The sequence below is a fragment of the Hydra vulgaris genome, chromosome 01, assembly GCF_038396675.1.
Source record: "Hydra vulgaris chromosome 01, alternate assembly HydraT2T_AEP".
Classification (NCBI taxonomy): domain Eukaryota; kingdom Metazoa; phylum Cnidaria; class Hydrozoa; order Anthoathecata; family Hydridae; genus Hydra; species Hydra vulgaris.
The window spans coordinates 30,212,501-30,231,770 of NC_088920.1; the positions used below are offsets into that span (position 1 = coordinate 30,212,501).

Genomic DNA, 19,270 nt, shown 5'->3' on the forward strand with positions numbered 1-19,270 from the left:
GCTTGTTCATCCGGAAGTTACTTTGTATGCATGTTTGTGTTTAGTAATCAGAAACTTCCTGTATGTTTATTTCATAATTAGTTTTATTAATTTTGATGATTATTAACAATTTCAGTAAAAACACAATTATTGTTGAAAGTCCTTTTGTTTACAAAATAAATTGTAAAAATTGCTTTAAAAGATTACATTAGAATAAAAAACAGATACACAAAATTACATTTGCATAAAAAATACATGTTTTTAATAAAAAATAAGAATATACTAATAAAATCAATAACATATAATAAACTTTCAAAATTTTGACAATTTAAAAAATTTATATTTAAAACATTTATGTAAACAAATATTAATGTATATATATATATATATATATATATATATATATATATATATATATATATATATATATATATATATATATATATATATATATCAGCCCTCGAAATTAGGAAAAATGAGGTCAGCGATAACTTGCCAACCTCTAACTGTTAATGTCAGCATCAGGTTGGCAAATTAAATTTGATACAAAAGGGTTATCATAAAACATATAAATGAGGTCAGTAATTTTTTGGTCGGTGTTGCCCAATGCTGACCCTAATTCTGAGGGTTAATTTTGTATATGGCATTAGCAGAGTAGTTATTTTTTTAGAATTTATAATTCACATTCTTTAATGTCTATAACCAAAATAGGTATTGGATTCCAGAAATCTTTTTGAAAAAAATGGAAAAGTTTTTCCATTTTTTTAGTTGTTTGCTATGGTTTCAAAAATAGCATAGAAGAAATGAAACATGTTTGCTATCTCCTTTTATTCATACTGTTCTTCAAGTATGTCTTTTTGTATGGTTTTGTTGGCACAGGCCATCATTTAAATCAACTATCTTTTGCTATATTATGCTTATTTCAAAGTTCTCTTAAAGGCACATGATACTGTAGACAGTTTGCCTTAGAAAAAAATGTAATGAAAAAGGAAAATAATGATAAGTTTATTATTAAAAGCTATAACATCTAGACATTAATTTGAGAGCAACTCAATTCCACCATTAGTTGTTGAAACCACTTTTTCACATGCAGTTGTATCCATTAATCAAACTATTACAGGTTGCATTAACTGAGCAGTTGTAATTGTTGGACAACTCATATTAATCGATGTCTACAAATCATTAATAAAAAATGCATTTAGTAAAAAATAATATCTTTTGTACAGAAAACAAAAAACAAAGTCCAATAAAAGAAACCAGTTTTAAAACAGAACTTTGAATGCAAAAAATAATGCATGAAAATTGGCACTATTAAGTAAGTTACACTGAAATTATATAAAATGATCTGAAAATGCTGGAATGATTAGTGGCTCTTTATTTATGCAATGTTTAACGAAACTATACAAACAATGAACTAGTGATAAGTTTTTATATCTAATGATAAAATAGCTAGTAATATAAAAAATATTTATTCCATGTCTGAGAAATTATGAGCATTCAACAAAGCATATCATCATTAACAATAAACTGAAACTATTTGGTCTTGTGAGAAAGTGCTCATATCTCCTTCAACAAGAAATGCTCCGTAAGTACTGAAAATTTATAGAAAAAAGTGCACACCATAAAAAAAAACAAAAAAACAAAAAACAAAGCAAAAAAAAAAATTGATAAGCGTTTTTAGTTTTACAACAAGATTCTTTTATTTTGTGCTTTTTGATAATCAACTGTTATATTTATGTGAATGTTTGTGCGAAACTTTTGTACTTTTTTTTAATTATTTTTTGTTGATTTTATTTAATTAAAATAAATGTTTTTACTGTGTATACGTTTTATTACCAAAGCATTAATTTATGAGCAACTCTATTTAGCCATTGCTTGTATTGAAACCACTTTTACATGTGCAGTTGTACCCACCAACCAGATTGTTACATATTGCATTAGCTGAGCATTTGTTTTTGTTTGACAAAACACATTCATTAATATCTATAACCATAAAAAAAAACTTATTAGTTGCAATGTTTATACAACATATTCAAATAGAATCTATTATATCATAAAAGTGCTTTGCAGTTCAAAAAAACACAACAAACTGACAATGAAAAATAACTTATTAATAATCGCTTATATTACCCAGACACTGTTCAGAAGGAGTTTCTATTCTTCCTTTACTTGTATTGAACCCACTTTTACATGTGCAAAAAAACCAAAAGGGTAAACTTCTTGCTTCAACTACTTGTATAACTATACAGGTAGTTGAAGCAAGTAAATTAACCTTTTAGTTTTTTTTTGCTAATTTTTTGGCATCTCTAGTAAGATTTACTCTGAAGCTAATACTCAAAGCTACTCTGTTGACCTTTTATTTCAGAGATCTAAAAGAGAATAACAAAATTAGTCTCTTCTATTGGTTCGTCAGACTAAACAGAAAATTTACTGTAGGTGGATTTTATTTTTTAATTCATAGCTGCAACTGGTTTCTGCAATAGTATTTTGACATAACAGCTGAACAGATATGTTTCATAATGGATCGCTTGTTTTTTATTTCTGTTTTTATTATAATTCTTTTACATAGGTACTTTAACATTATAATTTAATCAAATACAATACAATTTGTTTATTAATTTTTTTATGGTAAAATTTATAGTATAAATATTTTTAATTACTATAAACAATTTCATGGTGGTATTAAGGTAAAGTTTTCATGATTTTTTAGTCATGTCGGCTTCGTCAAAATATGATTCGTTTATCACTTGATGGATTTTTGCTATCACCTGTTCAGAAGATTTGCAAGTATCCATTACAAATTAAAGTAAAAATTATTATTTCTAAGATAAACTATCAGTTTGTTAATATCATTATTCTTATTATATATAATTCATTTTTATATATGAATAAATAAATATATATTTATATATATATATATGTATATATATATATGTACATATATATATATATATATATATATATATATATATATATATATATATATATATATATATATATATATATATATATATATATATATGTATATATATATATATATATATATATATATATATATATATATATATATATATATATATATATATATATATATATATATATATGTATACATATATATATATATTGTGCAGGAGTTAATTAAACACACTATGGGAGATCATCCTGACCTTCCACAGTTACTCGAAGCTCAAGCTTGTATGCAAAATGTTGCTTCACTGATTAACGAGCGTAAAAGACGCCTTGAAAACATTAATAAATTAGCCATGTGGCAACTTTCTATATCTAATTGGAAGGATGAAGACTTGGTAATTAAGAGCAGTATGTTACTTCAGAAAGGAACTCTTAACAAAATTTCAAACAATAAATTTATTAAATGCAGTTTATATTTGTTTGATCATCAATTGATTGTTCTGCGTCAAGAATCTCAAAAAAAACCAGCGCTATTATATTTACACCGCATTGATTTAGACCAAGCGAAAATAGAAGATTTAGCTGATGGATCGGTAACTGTAAATAATGAGGCGGTTAATAATATCTTTAGAGTTTGGTGTGAAAAACGTCAAAAATGGTACACATTTTCGGTACTAAACACAGACTTAAAGCTTCTATGGAAGAGTGCTTTTATTGAAGAAAGACGAGTTGTTAATGAAGAAATTCAAAAAGGTTTAAAATTTTTAAAATAAAACGTTTTTTTTTTCTAACAGCGAAACGGCATTACATAAAGATATATCAAAATATTTTAAAGTTTAATTTTCTATTGAATGTTTAAGTGAAAGCGTTTTCAGTTTAGTTTTAAGAACCCTGTGTGTTAACTAACATTGGAATATGTTAGTTAACACATAGTATGTTAGCTAACACTGGAATATGTTACTTAACACATACAGGGTGTTAACTAACGCTGGAATGTGTTAGTAAACAGGTGTTAACACTGGAAAAGCAAAAACAAATGAACTACTACTAATGCTACGGGAAAAAAAATTGGTTTAATATTTACTTTAGGATTCGTCGTTTCAACAGAAGTTCGTGCAGCTGCAATGGAAAATGCGTATAATCAGTATATTGCAGGTGAACGCTATATATAATAATTCAAATTAATTAAAAACAAAAAAATAATATTTAGAATAGAGTATATTTTTTACTTGTTTAGTTTATATTTTAGTTTGCTCGCATACGTTTTAATCATTGTTTTTTTTTGTATAGAGCGAAAAAAAATCCGTTTAAAATCTGTAAGTACCGCTCATCCAACAGAACTTGAAACATTCAAAACCTTTACATATGCGACCATGGTTGAACCGTTTATTCATGTGGGAACCGATCAAGTCGTTCGTCGTGGAAACAAAAAAGATCGTAGCAAGTCCTTTCGTCATTCTTTGCATGGTTTTATTTTTGAAAAGTTATCGTGAAGTTTCTTTTTTCGTATTTCAAATTTGAATTTTAATTAAAAAAATTTTAGGCTTGTTAAACTAGATCTGTTTTTCATCGATTTTAACAAAAATTTTTATACAAAAAATTTGACAAAAATACCACAAGCATTTCTTTTTTTAAAGTATTGCAAAAATATACAAGTCTCTTCTTAAGATCAAAACTATTTTTACAATAACGAATTTCTTTAAAACTGTTTACATTATTTTAAAAGTAGAGTACTTCGTTACAGATATTTTTCAATTAACTTCTTTTCTCACTGTTAAATACATGTTTTAAGTTACGGAATTTAAAAAGTACATTTACTCAAGCTATTATGGTTTCCTATTGAGCTTAAATAGGATTTTGTATATAGTTAGTTGTATTAAAAATTTTATCTGAAGTTTACACGAATAAATTAACTTATTTTTTATACAAATTTTTATAAATATATTTTTTACATCGAAACATCGAAAAACCAAATAATTTTTTGTTCTATGTTTTATGAGTTGTAATTTGTTTCAATTTATACAAGAGTTTTTAAAATACACGACAATGAGCTTATTGTTGTCATTAAAATATGTTATAACACTTTAAACCGATATGTAATACCGGTACATCAAATTATATTTGAAAATAAATTTTATATTGAATTTAAAAAGAAAAGGTTTCTTTCTCAAAATCGAAGAATTGTTCAAAATCTGAACAAAGGGGTTACATAACATATATATATATATATATATATATATATATATATATATATATATATATATATATATATATATATATATATATATATATATATATATATATATATATATATAACTTTTATACAACTTTTGAAAGGAGCAAGATATTTTTACGAGAACTTTTTTTTTAAAGTATCCAGCTTTAAAAAAATTAACTGAATTATAATGATCAACTAAACAATCCCTTTCGATTTGGGTTCAGAAATATTGAAGTTAAAAAGATCAGAGCAAATTAATCAAATAATAAACCATAATTATAGAAAAAATTGAAATCAATATATAATTTCCAATGATAATATTTTTGGTTTTACTCGTTAATTCAATAAATAATAGTAAAGAAATGGGTAATTAATTCAAAATTTAAGAAAACTTGTAAATGACTAAAATCCTAAATAAAAATTTAAATAAAAAAGAGTTAATAAAGATATAAGACCTTTTGAATCTGAAAACTCAAAAAACAAAAGAGTGTTTATTTATACTTAAATAGTAAAACAGTTTTTAAAGATTCAATAAAAGATTCACTAGAAACTGTTGATGGTTCAATTTTTTTGATGTTTTAATTTTGTTGACGGTTCAATCACAACAAATGAGCTAGATATTGCAATAAGTTTAAATAAGTATTTTGTTTCAGTATTTTTAAAAGATGAGATGTTAGATGAGTTAGAATTTTCCCTTCAAAATGTGAAGTTCTTTGTAGCGACCTAAATTTTAATGACACTGATGTTAATTATAAGTTACTAAACCTTAATGTAAATAGAACAATTAATGTTGACAAAGTCCATCCTCTTATTCTCAAAGAATGTTCAAAATCACTTTCACACCCGTTATCACTAATCTATAAAATGCCATATTACAGTGGTGTTGTACCAAATGAATGGTTAATTGCAAATATGACTTAACTATTTAAGAAAAGAAATAAGCTATATCCTTCAAACTATTAATATTCAAGCTATCAATTTTTTAGTAGTTTGAAAAATTATGGAGAAAATTGTTTGCAATGTTATAATGAACCTTTTGACTTAATAAATAAATTTATTACAAGTAAACAGCATGATTTTTTAATAGTAAAAACTGTTGTTCAAATTCGTTAGAGACTTATGATTTTATTACAAGAGAAATTGAAATTAGTCATTATATCAATATTATATTGATATAATGACTAATTTCAATTTCTCTTGTTATAAAATCAAAAGTCAAAAAATGTTATATTGACAATATAATATTTTTTGACTTGGCAATAGGGTTTCTGAACACTGTTTAACGGTAACAGTAAAACAGCTGTTTTTTACGAAAAAGCAAAAACAGCAAACAGCTGTGTTTTAAATGACTTTTTTTACTGTTTTTTTTACCCTTTCGTTACCAAACAATATACAGTAAAATAATTGTAAGTGAAATGTTATCATCGATTAAAGATCTATAAAATAAAAAATATTTGTCAGAATTTCACAAATGAGACCTTGTTTTGTTTGTCAGTAAAACGGCCGCTCAACTATTTTTTATGTTTTTTAAGCCTTTGTTACGTAATTAAATGCCGTTTTTAGCGTGTCTCGTTTACTAAAAAATATCAAACTCGCATAGCGGGTGACTGATAATAAAAGGGTTAATTGAAATTGAAGCGACAAAAATTTAAAACTGAAACTTTTTAAATTCTATTTAAAATTTCTATTTAAATATTATAATAAGTTTTAACTACATAAAGTTTCATTCAAACCTGAAAATGTTCGATTTTTTTTATTCGAACACTTTCAGATAAAAGTTTAATTATTCATATTTTAAAAATTAACTATTACTAAGAGAAATGTTTCTTTATAAAAAATATAACAACACGTTTATTAAAGCAATTTGAATGGTAATTTAATTTGATTTATTTTTAAATAATAATTTAGTAAATAGTTTAAAATATGGAATAATAAGTAACTTTAATAAATAAATATAGTTTAGTAGTTATCATTTTTTGTAAAAAAAACTAAGCATACAGGCAAGTACTAAGGAGTTTCCTATTTTAATTGTTCTTTACTAATCTTGTACCAAAAGTTTTTTAAAGGTTTTCTTAAGAGTTTCTTTAGAGTTATTAAAAGGGCTTCTAGCACCAGTTTCTTAATTACATTAAAAATAAATGCATAGTTGCTAGTTATGAATTAGTTTTTAACGGTAGGTAAAATGGCCACCTAATATCCTTACTTTCTATTCATATTATTAGCAATGTCAGTCTGGATATACGAAACAAAACGGGAAAACCCAATTACAAAAGAGTTGGAAGGACTGTCAGCGTTGTAACAAAATAATAAAATGTTCAGGAAATTCTACAACTAACTTAAAAAATCAATTCTGTTGTCTTATCTAAAAAAAGTCACGGACTTTGTTTAGATAAGACAACAGAATCAATCATACTAACAGATGAGAGAGCAAGCGATAAGAGACAAAAAACTGTTGGCGACTTCTTTGCTTCAAAATATTGTTGCTGATTAGGCTACGGATGGCATTTCAGTTCGAGCTATAACAGAAACAAATACATTCGCCAGTCAAAAGCTAGAGATGGATTTAAACTCCCCGCTCACGAAAATGATGTAATGAAACTTTTGCACAAAGATTTTGATGAAAAGCAAAAAAAAAAGATTGACACCATAAAATTAAAAGTAGCCAAAAAATGAAAAAGAACTCTACAATAACCCCATTCAGAGATACGATAACTTTTGCAGGAATGTTGGCATCTCAACTTTTTGGTGTTCATGACGTTAATATTATTGAAACAACTTCCAGTAATCCATCAGATAAAATTTTAATTCTACAAGAGGAACTGAATGTGTTACTGAAGAAAAATGAATGACCATTAGTGCCTTCTGGACAGGACAATTTCAGGTGGTTAAAAGCTGAATTTATTCTTTTTAAGAATACAGACCAGCGTATAGAAAACTTACAAAAGCTTAATGATGCATTATTAACAATTAAGCCCACATCTACGGATGTTGAAAGAGTATTCTCCGTGTGTGCCAACTTTTGTACAAAAATAAGATCACGACTTTCAGAAAAGTCATTATCAACTCTTGTGTTTTTGAAATACTGTTATAAAATGTAAAGTTTATGTTAGGATATATCTATTATTGGAAAAAATTTTACTCTTATCAGCTTAATACAAGGAGGATGGGTGGAGGTAATAAAGTGGGGGGGGGGGGGGAGGTGGTGATGGTGCGAATTTCAAAAATAGTAAAACAGCTGTTTTTGAAAATTATGAAACAGTAAACAGAAACAGTAAACAGTAAACAGTAGCTGTTTTTTAAAAACCACTGTTTTTCAGAAACCCTACTTGGCAAATGTATGTATGTATGTATGTATGTATGTATGTATGTATGTATGTATGTATGTATGTATGTATGTATGTATGTATGTATGTATGTATGTATGTATGTATGTATGTATGTATGTATGTATGTATGTATGTATGTATGTATGTATGTATGCATGTATGTATGTGTGTATGTCGTTACACTAGTAAAGGAAAAAGATTTTTTTTAACACCATTAGCTGACTTTCATCTTTATTATTTAATTAATGTTCTCAGACTAGGTTGACAGAGACCTTTATGAGCCATATAAGCTCAGTGATTTTTGATTTATCACTGTGGCTATATTTCATATTCGTGTGACACATCATAAACTCATATTTTATATGTGTCCAAGATGTATTACAAGGTTCATATGGAATATCGTCATCATTACCGATGCTTTCTTTCCAGTTATTGTTAGGTAATGAGCTGAGACTGAATAATGGTGGTACAGGCAAAGGTAACAGGGGGAAATATGGAATTGGTCAAAAACCTAATAACATGCTGGGATAACAAAGATCTTTTTTGTTTTTCTCTTGATTACTTTGATCAGGAGGGATAAAAGTAACAGTCAGATACATGGTCAGGTTGCTCTCGTCATACTATTGGTATTGCAAAAGAAAGTCCACTTACACTTTTAAATCAAGTATGCAGCCCTGATGAAAATCTCACTCAGCAAATATGTGATGCCCATGTCTTATTCTATTTGCCAACAGCACAAGCAAAATAAAATTTATACTTTTGTTTTTTTTAACTTGATAGTTAGATAAATCAATCAATTAATACACAGAATTAAAATTACAATGACGTGCCTTAAAAAAAAAACTCAGTTTTTCAAAAACGTGTGATATACATAAACTGACTTAAAATTTGAAATCAGCACAACCAATTTGGTATAAAAAATATTGGGTTTTATAATTTTTTAAAAATTTGTTGTATCGCGTTACAGGCTTATATCTAACTTATCTTGTTTTTTTATACTTGGTTGAACGTATAATGTATGAACGTAAAATTAGTAAATCATTTATCTAATACAATTAAAGCAGACTGTTTCACATGAAGAGTTTTCATTGATCAGTCTAAAGCTTATGATACCGTAAATCATCTATTCTAATAAAAAAAACTAGAACGTTGCGTAATAATGATAATAATAATAACAACAATAATAATAATAATAATAACAAAAAACTTTTACTGGTTTAAAAATTTATTTGTCGAACAAAAAATTATAGAAACAATTAAAATTACTATAACTTGTAATGTTTCACAGGGTTCTATACTAGGATATTATTATTATTATTGTTATTATTATATACTATCGGACTCTTACTATACTATCGGACTCTTACTATACTATCGGACTCTTACTATACTATCGGACTCTTACTATACTATCGGACTCTTACTATACTATCGGACTCTTACTATACTATCGGACTTTTACTATACTATAAATACCTCTTATACTACCAAATTTCCTAATTAGTTAAATGAAGATCAAAAGGAAAACATTCGTTAATTTTTTTGAAGTGAATATTGATAAAAATTTATTATGGAAACTGAAAATACTGTTTTATTTTTTTAAATAAAATAGACATAAAAAAAATATAGATAATTTGGGCAAAAAAAAGACAATAAATTTATTCTTATTTATTGATTACTTATTATTTATACTTGAGAGAATGCACAGTTGGTTGTATTCTTTTCAACAAGAAAATAATCTTTATTTATTCCAAGCAGTTCGGTTTTCGTTTTTAATTTTAAAAAGCTGGTGGCACTATTTCTGAGTTTCATAACATTTATGAAAGTTAACAAATCGAAAACAGTTCTGCCAGACCAAGAGCAACTTTTAAAAACTACTTTAGTATGACAACTTTATCAATGAAAAGATTTATTAGAATACTTCAATTTTTTTATTATTAGCTTGTTTGTTTTTAACCAATTTTATCCATTGAATTTTAATATTAATCCTCTTTAGTTTGAAGAGAATTTCTCTGATTGGCTCATTCTAAACTTCTCTGATTGGCTCCTTCTAAACTTCAATGAAATTTTGTCAGAGAAATTTAGACTAAAAAAAACAACTATATTTGTAAAATTAATCATATTTTTTAGTTTTAAAAAAACTAAGTTATAAACTGCATTCTAATAAACAAACAGTTTACTATTTATTATGTCAGTTTATTTTTCTATTATATTATTATGATTTATTTATAATTAATTATTGTAGAAACTATATTAAAATTTTTGATAACATAATGAATTTAAGTAACAATTTTAAAATATTGCATATATGCAGATAACTTATGTTGCATAAATATTAGGGGAAAGGCGCCTATGATGGCATACTTAACTTTGAAGCTTCATTATTCAGTATCCTGAGGACCAATAATAAAAGTTTTGATATGGATACATCCCTTGTTATATCTAGAACAATAATTACCTTGGGAGTTTTCATCAGTTTTATTTTTTTTATAAGTTATTCTTATTGTAAAAAAAGCACAAGTATGCCATCATAGGCAACCACTGCTCCTATGATGGCATAGGGGAGGATGGGGCTAGTTAGGATCGAGGGTAACTTAATGATTTCATTTAACCTTAGAGTCTTCTCTCAGAAAAGTCAGAAATTACTCGAAACCATCCTAATTTACCATTTCATGCTACACACCAGCATTGTAAAATTTTGCGCATGCGCATTTAATACATTGCGTTTTACGTATTTTTTGGACCAAAAAAAAAAGTTGGAGCATCGCTTTCTTTTAACTTTACTTCAAAATAAGTTTTTCTTATAAAAAATAAAGGTTTTCCCAACTCGTCAATATTTCAACACCCCCAACTCGTCAGTATGCCATCATGGGTAAAAGTCATCATTTTCATTAAAACAAGCTGTGTCTGCTTTGTTCAAAAGATAAAACTAAAGTAACTATTCCACTAAATGCACAAAATTTGAATATAAAATGCATGAAAATTTCATTTCTGCACAGTTAATAGTAAAATCACAATCTTAAATATATGAAGGAAATAAAACTACAACAGCACATCCCAAAATCGATTTTTGTTGATTATAAAAACAATATTTGTGCACAAGGGACCTTTTTTCACTATAACTAATGTAAAGTCAGTGTAGTCATGTAGGTCTAATCATTTTTTTACCAAAACCAATTTTAATGGAAATATGACCGGTATGCCATCATAGGCGCTATGCCATCATAGGCGCCTTTCCCCTACATATTTGCAGATAAAAAACCTCATATATGAGATTTTCTATCAAAGTTGTTAATGTTGAATTTGTCTTTTAGTGATCTAAATCATTTTCTTGTTTTACAAAACTTGATGACAACTATTTGACTATTGTTTAAAATGATGGTTCGTGTTGTAGTTTACATGAAACAAGTTAAATTCAAATATATGCTCAAACTAAATCCAAGAATATTTTAATAGTCAAGCCAATTAATCATTAACATCCGAAAATAGAGATTTATCGTCTTAATTTACCATTTAGAAATAAGTTCAGGTCCTATTTTTAAAATAAGGTCTTGCTCTTTGCACGCTATTTTTAAACGAAACATTTTTTTTTTCATATTTAAATTAGATTATTTTAATATATCAATACTCTGACAAATTGTCATAAATTAATTAATTGTCATAAATTAATTAATTGTCATAAATTAATTATCAGAAAATTGAAGCTACCTATTTAAACTAATTTTTCTAAGTTTGAACGTATTTGAGACAATTTTGCAATTAATTAAAAATATAATCTTAAATTTTTTAACTAAAAAAACCTGAGACAACTTTAACCCTAATAAGATCAGTGATATAACTTTTAAAAGAATTTAAAGAACCGTTTCTGTTAATTGCAACAAAAGTTTCTGTTAATTGCAACATAACAATTAAAATTTAGTAACACTTGTTTTTTCATTTAATTGAAAACCAGACTAAAAAATAAATCGCTAAAACTGGGATACTACAAAATAAACCGCTAAAAACTGGGGATGATACAAAAGTTATTGCAATCTTCATGTCTTTCATGACAAGATTTTTTTACAAGTGGATCTATGCAAATGGTCAATGGATCAATTCTGATAAACGTAAAGTGAAATGTAATGGTTGTCTTAAAATTTAAACCATTGACTTGTTTATTGCCTTGAAATTTAAACAATGGTTTAATTTCAAAACAGTAAAATGGTTAATGGCTCAATCCGGATAAATTTAAAGTGATGCATATCGTTTTTTAACTCAAGACAATTTTCTTGGCTTTACCTCAGGCAAAAAGATACTATAAAACTAATTATAAATAAATAAACTTTAAATAAAAATTCTATAGAAACTTTATTAATTTCTAAAGATATTACAATAAAAAAGTATTTTTATATAATTAAGCAGCTGCAGTGCAGTGTTTAAAGCCCTGCCTCAGAACCAAAACGTTCGAGGTTCAATGCAGGCTTTAGCCCAATAAGCAGCATTATTAATGTAGGAGGCGTGAACTTCATAGTTAAATGCTCCTTCAAGGTGCTCTGTGATAAGTCCGTTAGGTCTTGTGATAAGTCCGTTAGGTCTTGTGATAAGTCCGGGAGGTCTTGGAGCACCTCAATAAAAATAAAATAAATAAAAAATTTCGAAACGGGAAAAAACCCGTTTCGAAAGCAATTTTTATAAACAATTTTTTTTTCTATTTACAAAATAAAAACTTTTTAACTCAGTTATATACAAAATATAACACATATATGGATATATACTTTCAAAATATACAAACCCCTCTTCTTCTTCTTTTCAAATTTTTTTTTTTTTTCAAAAACTCGTTAAATATAGGTAAAAAGATAATAAGTTTTTTATAATTTATTTAATATCGTTAAGTGAATTATGACCTCATTTTCACTAAATACCATCAATAGCTGTACAATAAATGTTCATCCTACTTAGCAAAAATGCGATAATAATCCATTTAACGGTATACTGACATGCTGTTCATAAGTATGATATTCTGGTTGTGAAATTATGTTGATTTTCCTTAGTCAACTATTTAACAAGCATAGATTAATAATAAATTTGTAATACTGCATCTGTATATAAAATTTGATATCAAATTGGTACTTTTTAAGTTCATTTACAAGTGATCTAAAAGTCCTTAGAACTCTTTTCTTATCTATTGACCCATTGCAATAGCAACACAAGTAATTTACAACGAAACTTGATAATTTAGAAAATAATTTGTTACAATTTAAAGTTAACAAAGTTAGATACTTACAGATCCAATCCAAGAACTTAGTTGACAAGTTTAAATTCAGAGGCTGCAGTAAACTTTAATTATATGAATTGAAAAAGTTAAAAAAGTATTTTCAGATTATGACGATTTTCTTTTATACTTCAATTTATGCGATACATTACTTTGTTAACATCGTTAAAACATTAGTTCCTTCGTTAATAAAGCATATGCAAATATTATAATGCGTATAAATTATGCCTTCAACATCACTTTGTTGAAACAGGTAAAATTTTGCTTTGCACATTAAAGTTAATCTAAAGAGATTCCTATATTCCATCAATAGTAACATGTGTAACAGAAACAAAAAGATTATTATTTACCAGCATCATAGATAAGTATCTTATTAAAACTAGAGGAACATGCCTCAGTTACCAGCAAACATAAGTATGTAATTATGTAATGTAAATTAATGTAATTATGTAATTATATAATGTAATGTATGCAAGTGTGTAATGTAAATAACTCTTTTTAAAAAAGGTTTCTATCACTCCTTAATTAACATTTTTTTACAATTTTTAAACTCTTCTTCTTAAACCTTTTCTTATCAGTTTAGATGATCGTGATTTTCATGTTTTCTTTACAGATGATTGATCGCTGTACGCATACCGGATGGACACGAAAAATTCTTTTAACTTTAAATTGAGATTTCTCTAAAACCAATAATGCTTTTTATTTCAATTTATTTCTATATTAAATGTGTTTATATCAATTAGGGTTTCAACTCAATTTTAAAGGGCTTTCTCTAAAGGGGTCGAATTTTATTGAGGGTTGATACCATTATTTCGCAGATTTTTTCCTTTTTCACCTTATTGGTGGCTTTAACTCACTTTTTTTGGAAATCCTATTCATTTTTTGTTACTCCGCCTGTCTTACGAAGAACTCCTTTAACTATTGCCTCAAAATCTTCAATCTTGCGTTCTTCAGGACAACTTGGAGGCTTCGTATCTTTAGGAACAGTTTTCACATTATAACCTTAGTACCACTGTGGAACTTTTTCAGAATACTGAGAAGCAGCAAGATCTGGCTAACAAAAAATCAGTATTGTTTTTTTTTATAAATAGCAAAAGCCTTTTTGGAGGCACTTTTGATGTAGAGATCGGCAGTCAAGATCTTCTTAGTGACAAAACAAGAGGAGTGTATTCCACGGCTTAGGGTGTTCCAAAAAACAACAATTTTGAAAAATATATGCATAGACCCCCTTAATGTGTTCTATATAATAAAAAAACACTGGTTTTTAAATTTTTTTTTGAATAAAAAATACTTTTAGGGGTCCCCCTAGACCCTTGAACATTTAATGGGTCCCTAATATTAATTAGAAAAAAGTTTTTCAAAAGTATGTCTTGTTGAATCTCAAAAGAAGCGAAATTATATAAAAACTTTAAAAATAATCATCATTTCATAAAAAAATTATTATCTTAGATTTTAGTGATCAGAAAATGACGTTCTTTAACTGAAAACGAAAAATAAGGATTTTAACACGATTTTTTAATTAAAATTTTTTTAGCTATGTTTTTTTATAAAATAATAATTAATTTTAAAATTTTTAAAAAATTTTGCTTCTTTTGAGACCCAACATGATATACTTTTGAAGAACTATTTTTTTTGATAATTATAGCGACCCGCCTAATGTTCATGGGTCTTGGGGGACCCCTAAAAATATTTTTAATTCAAAAAAATTTTAAATCTAGCATTTTTTTATTATATAGGACACACTAAGGGGGTCTCTGTATATATTTTTCAAAAATGTTGTTTTTTGGGACACCTTAATGTTGTTTTTTTGGGACAGCCGTGACCCACGGCTGCTAATTGCTTGCCACACAAGAAACTTGAATGCAAATTTTTCTCGTCAATTATATTTTACTCAATCATCGAAAGGTTTATCTTTGCTCTCATTGTAAAATTATTGACTTGAAAGTTGTAAAAAAATCCGCCTTGCAATATGTTTTGTCGTCTTGAATTATGCACATACTTTTATTCGCCATGATTTTAACCAACTTCTTTGCATGTCAAATTCCTTTAAATTCACCATTTTAGCTTCTTGTAGGTGTATTTTTTCTTATGAAATGCTTTAAATCCAGCATTTTTAAGTGCTTTTTTTGATATAAGTATGCGAAGTCTTGAATTTTTATGCTAGATCTTGCTGTGACTGGTTAGGATTTCTTGCTATTGAACTAAGAACCGACTTTACCAGGATTTTTTTCAAAGCTTTCCGGGGGCTAAGATTTTGGGGTCTCTTGTTCCCATTCTCCTATCCCAGCAATTTTTTTTGCGAAGAATCTTTTTGTCACATATATACGTAAAAAAACTTGGAATATTTCTTTTGTTTAAAAGTTGGTTATTTCAAACATTTAAAAACCTATCTACGCCAGTTATTCCTCCTGTTGCATGTTTTATACTTGTATTGCCACCAACAATAAATTTTAGGGCAAAAGAAACAATTCTGTCAGCAAGATGTTTTTAAAAAAATGGTTTTTAACAGCTCTTATTTTGTTGCAAAAATGACAAATACAAGGACCAACTTTTTGGCAACAGTTTTTGTTTTGATTAACACAACAGAAACAGATCCATCCTTTAGTTTTTTGAACAAAAACTTGCTACATTCAGGCTTATTTTGAAACATAACGGTTATTTTTGTATTCTTTATATTTGATTATAGTACTTTTTTAAACAAATATTCCAAAAAATTGGTTGATTCACAGAAACTATTAAACAACTGACGTTTATTGTAACCAAATTGTCTGAAATTTGACGTGTATTGCACCAATCATTTCTAACAAGCCTCTAAATTAAAAAAACGTTATTTAAATGCAGACAATACGTGTTCAGCACTGAGGAACATGCAAGAAAGTAAAAAATACTCTCAGATACCCCATTATCACCATGCTCAGATAGCATATAAGTGTTGGCTTGACATCGACGTGACGTCCACATTTGATGGATTACTGTTTGATTTTGATGTTTTTTTGATGGTCAGCGGCTCATTGGTTGGACATAAACAAAACGTTTCGATAACATCAACGCAATGTTACTGATACGTTTTTTCAATTTAATTCGTATGTCAAAGCTAATTTAATTTGGATGTATTCTTGACGGGCTCGTGTTTCATAAAAATCCATTTTTTGTGCTCTAGGCTATTTTTGTTTAATCTTCTAGGAATTTCCATAAGTGCAAATCCTATAACAAATGAAGAAAATAATGCAGAAACACATGCGATATATATATTTATATATTATATATATTTATACATTGTATATTATATATTTTATATATATATATATATATCGCATGTATTTTTAACTCCATTTGTTGTAGAATTTACACTGCATCTCCTAAAAGAATAAACAAACAAAATACGTAAATATAGGAACTTTTTTAGCTTTATAAATAATAAATCATATATATAGAATAAAAACAAAAATTGAATCTAACATTTTTTGTATAATAAAAACAACAGCTTTTATAATACATAATTTTAAAATAAATGCCTAATTTATTAATATATAATTATAAAGTAAATTCAATTATATATAAATTAGATTATAATAATATAATACAACTAATAACAATGAATATAGCTCAAATAGACATTGAGACATTGATGTCGTTTGCCAACGAAACATTTGTTAATTAATTTCGTTTTTGTTGCTGAAATAAGAAATGTCGGTAAAATATCGGGTCGATATCCTAGTGTTATTTAGGTGGTTGACGAAATTAAAAAAAAATCTTTTTACTTAAATGCGATTATAGTTTATAATTAAATACGATAACAGTTTATAATTAAATACGATAATAGTTTATAATTAAATACGATAATAGTTTATAATCAAACTTTGAATTTAATAAAGATATATTTTGACGCTCAAAAGTTATTCTGTATAAAGTTTATAACTCCTCATTTTTTTTTACATTTTTAGAAAAAGTGTTAAAAAAATAGGTGCAATTTTCACAATATTTATCCTTTTTTTTTCCAGTTTCTATTTCACGGCAACCTACCAAAAAGATTAGCTTAAAAATAATTTATCTCTGTGCCATTATTGGTCTAAAAGTTGGATATGTCAGTTAGTTATGGCAATTTTAATCTTATCATAACAGTGCCAAATTCGAGTTGCTTCATATGACTTTACATAAGGATTGGTATTTCTATACAAAATAAACAATAGAAGCTTGTTTGGAGAAAAGTCACATAAATGTCTTCATCAGTAATTAACTGTTTTAAAATTGATTTGAATTAATTTTGTTTTAGTATAAATGACCATGAATAAGTCAAAATTCTAGTAACAAAATAAAAACTTTATTCACTTGTTAAAAGTAAATTTATGTGAAAAACTATATATAATTAATAAACTTATATAGTTTAATAAACCTATTGTTTTCGGTTTATTGTAATTAAACTTTGTTTTTGCATTTTTTTAAAACTATAATCTAAAGTAGAAGAAGATTTATAATTGAAACTGCCAATGATTGTCAAACTGGTTGTCTCTGGTTCTCAATGAAAATCAAACTGGTAGCCTCTGGTTGTCAATTATTTTCAAACTGGTTACCGCTGTTTCTCAATGATTTTCAAGCTGATTGCCTCTGGTTTCCATAAGTAGTAAAATATTTTCCAAAATTTACAGTTTGGTTTACTTTTATAAATTCCTAATAACTTGTGTAATTTTTAAATAGATTCACATTTAATCATATGTTTGCAACTTTAAATTACCTTTTAATGTTGCAAACAAATGATTATATTTTACTTCTTAATTTTACTTCTTAATTTGGATCAACTTTCGGTCCGCTTAACTTGTAAATACAAAATGCTAGCAAAAAGTACTTCTACCATAGAAAGTACAAAAGAAACAAATTAAATAACATTCATTACGTTGATGGTCTGAGGCGTAGGTCCTCTGCCAATTGCAATTATATTACAAACGCAATTCCATTACAAAATGTTTCTTATCAACAATAGGTAAAAATCATAGAGGAAATAAAACAGTAAAACATATAAATGCAATGCGTTTACTTATTGGACAAAAAATTGAAACAAGGAAGGTTATTTTTTTTTTTTTTGTCTTTTTAACAATATTAGTCATTTTTTGAGAAAAGTCAAGAAGCAAATTTGTATAAAAAAGTAAATTTTATTTTATATAAAATAAAGGCATACCCAACTTAAAGAAAGAAGTGCTTGGTTTTAAAATAAAAAGATTTTGTTTGATTTTGAGCTAGATCGCAAAGCATTTGTTTGCTAACCCTTCTCGTATACTGCACATAATTATCAAAATTAACATTTTATGCTTATTTACATTACGTAATATTTTTATTTAACTTACTTGATTTAAAACATTAAATCTGCAACCAGTTGTTCAAAGTAAAATAGCTTCAATGTTACATAATTTTTAATACAGTAAACATACGTTAAAAGTCGTATAAACAAATATTTAAATGATATTATAACAAGTTTATATAATTCTTCTAAATAACAGTTTTGTAAAAGAACATGATTTCAGATAAGCTAGTAAAATGCGACTTAACATACAGTAAACAAAAACTTTTTTATTTACAAAATTCTTTATGCCA

The 19,270-nt window shown here is 26.6% G+C and overlaps 1 protein-coding gene across 4 annotated transcripts in view; it reads left to right on the forward strand.

The window, feature by feature from the left end:
* LOC100201115 (rho guanine nucleotide exchange factor 9) overlaps window positions 1-5,046 on the forward strand; it is a 48,179-nt gene extending 43,133 nt beyond the window's left edge. For all 4 annotated transcript variants that reach the window (XM_065787891.1, XM_065787892.1, XM_065787890.1 and 1 more), the window contains exons 7-10: window positions 2,690-2,785; window positions 3,111-3,642; window positions 3,979-4,044; window positions 4,180-5,046. In XM_065787891.1, the coding sequence (XP_065643963.1) occupies window positions 2,690-2,785; window positions 3,111-3,642; window positions 3,979-4,044; window positions 4,180-4,382 (897 nt within the window). In that variant the 3' untranslated portion in view covers window positions 4,383-5,046. The remainder of the gene's footprint in view (window positions 1-2,689; window positions 2,786-3,110; window positions 3,643-3,978; window positions 4,045-4,179) is intronic.
* Window positions 5,047-19,270: the final 14,224 nt, after the last annotated feature.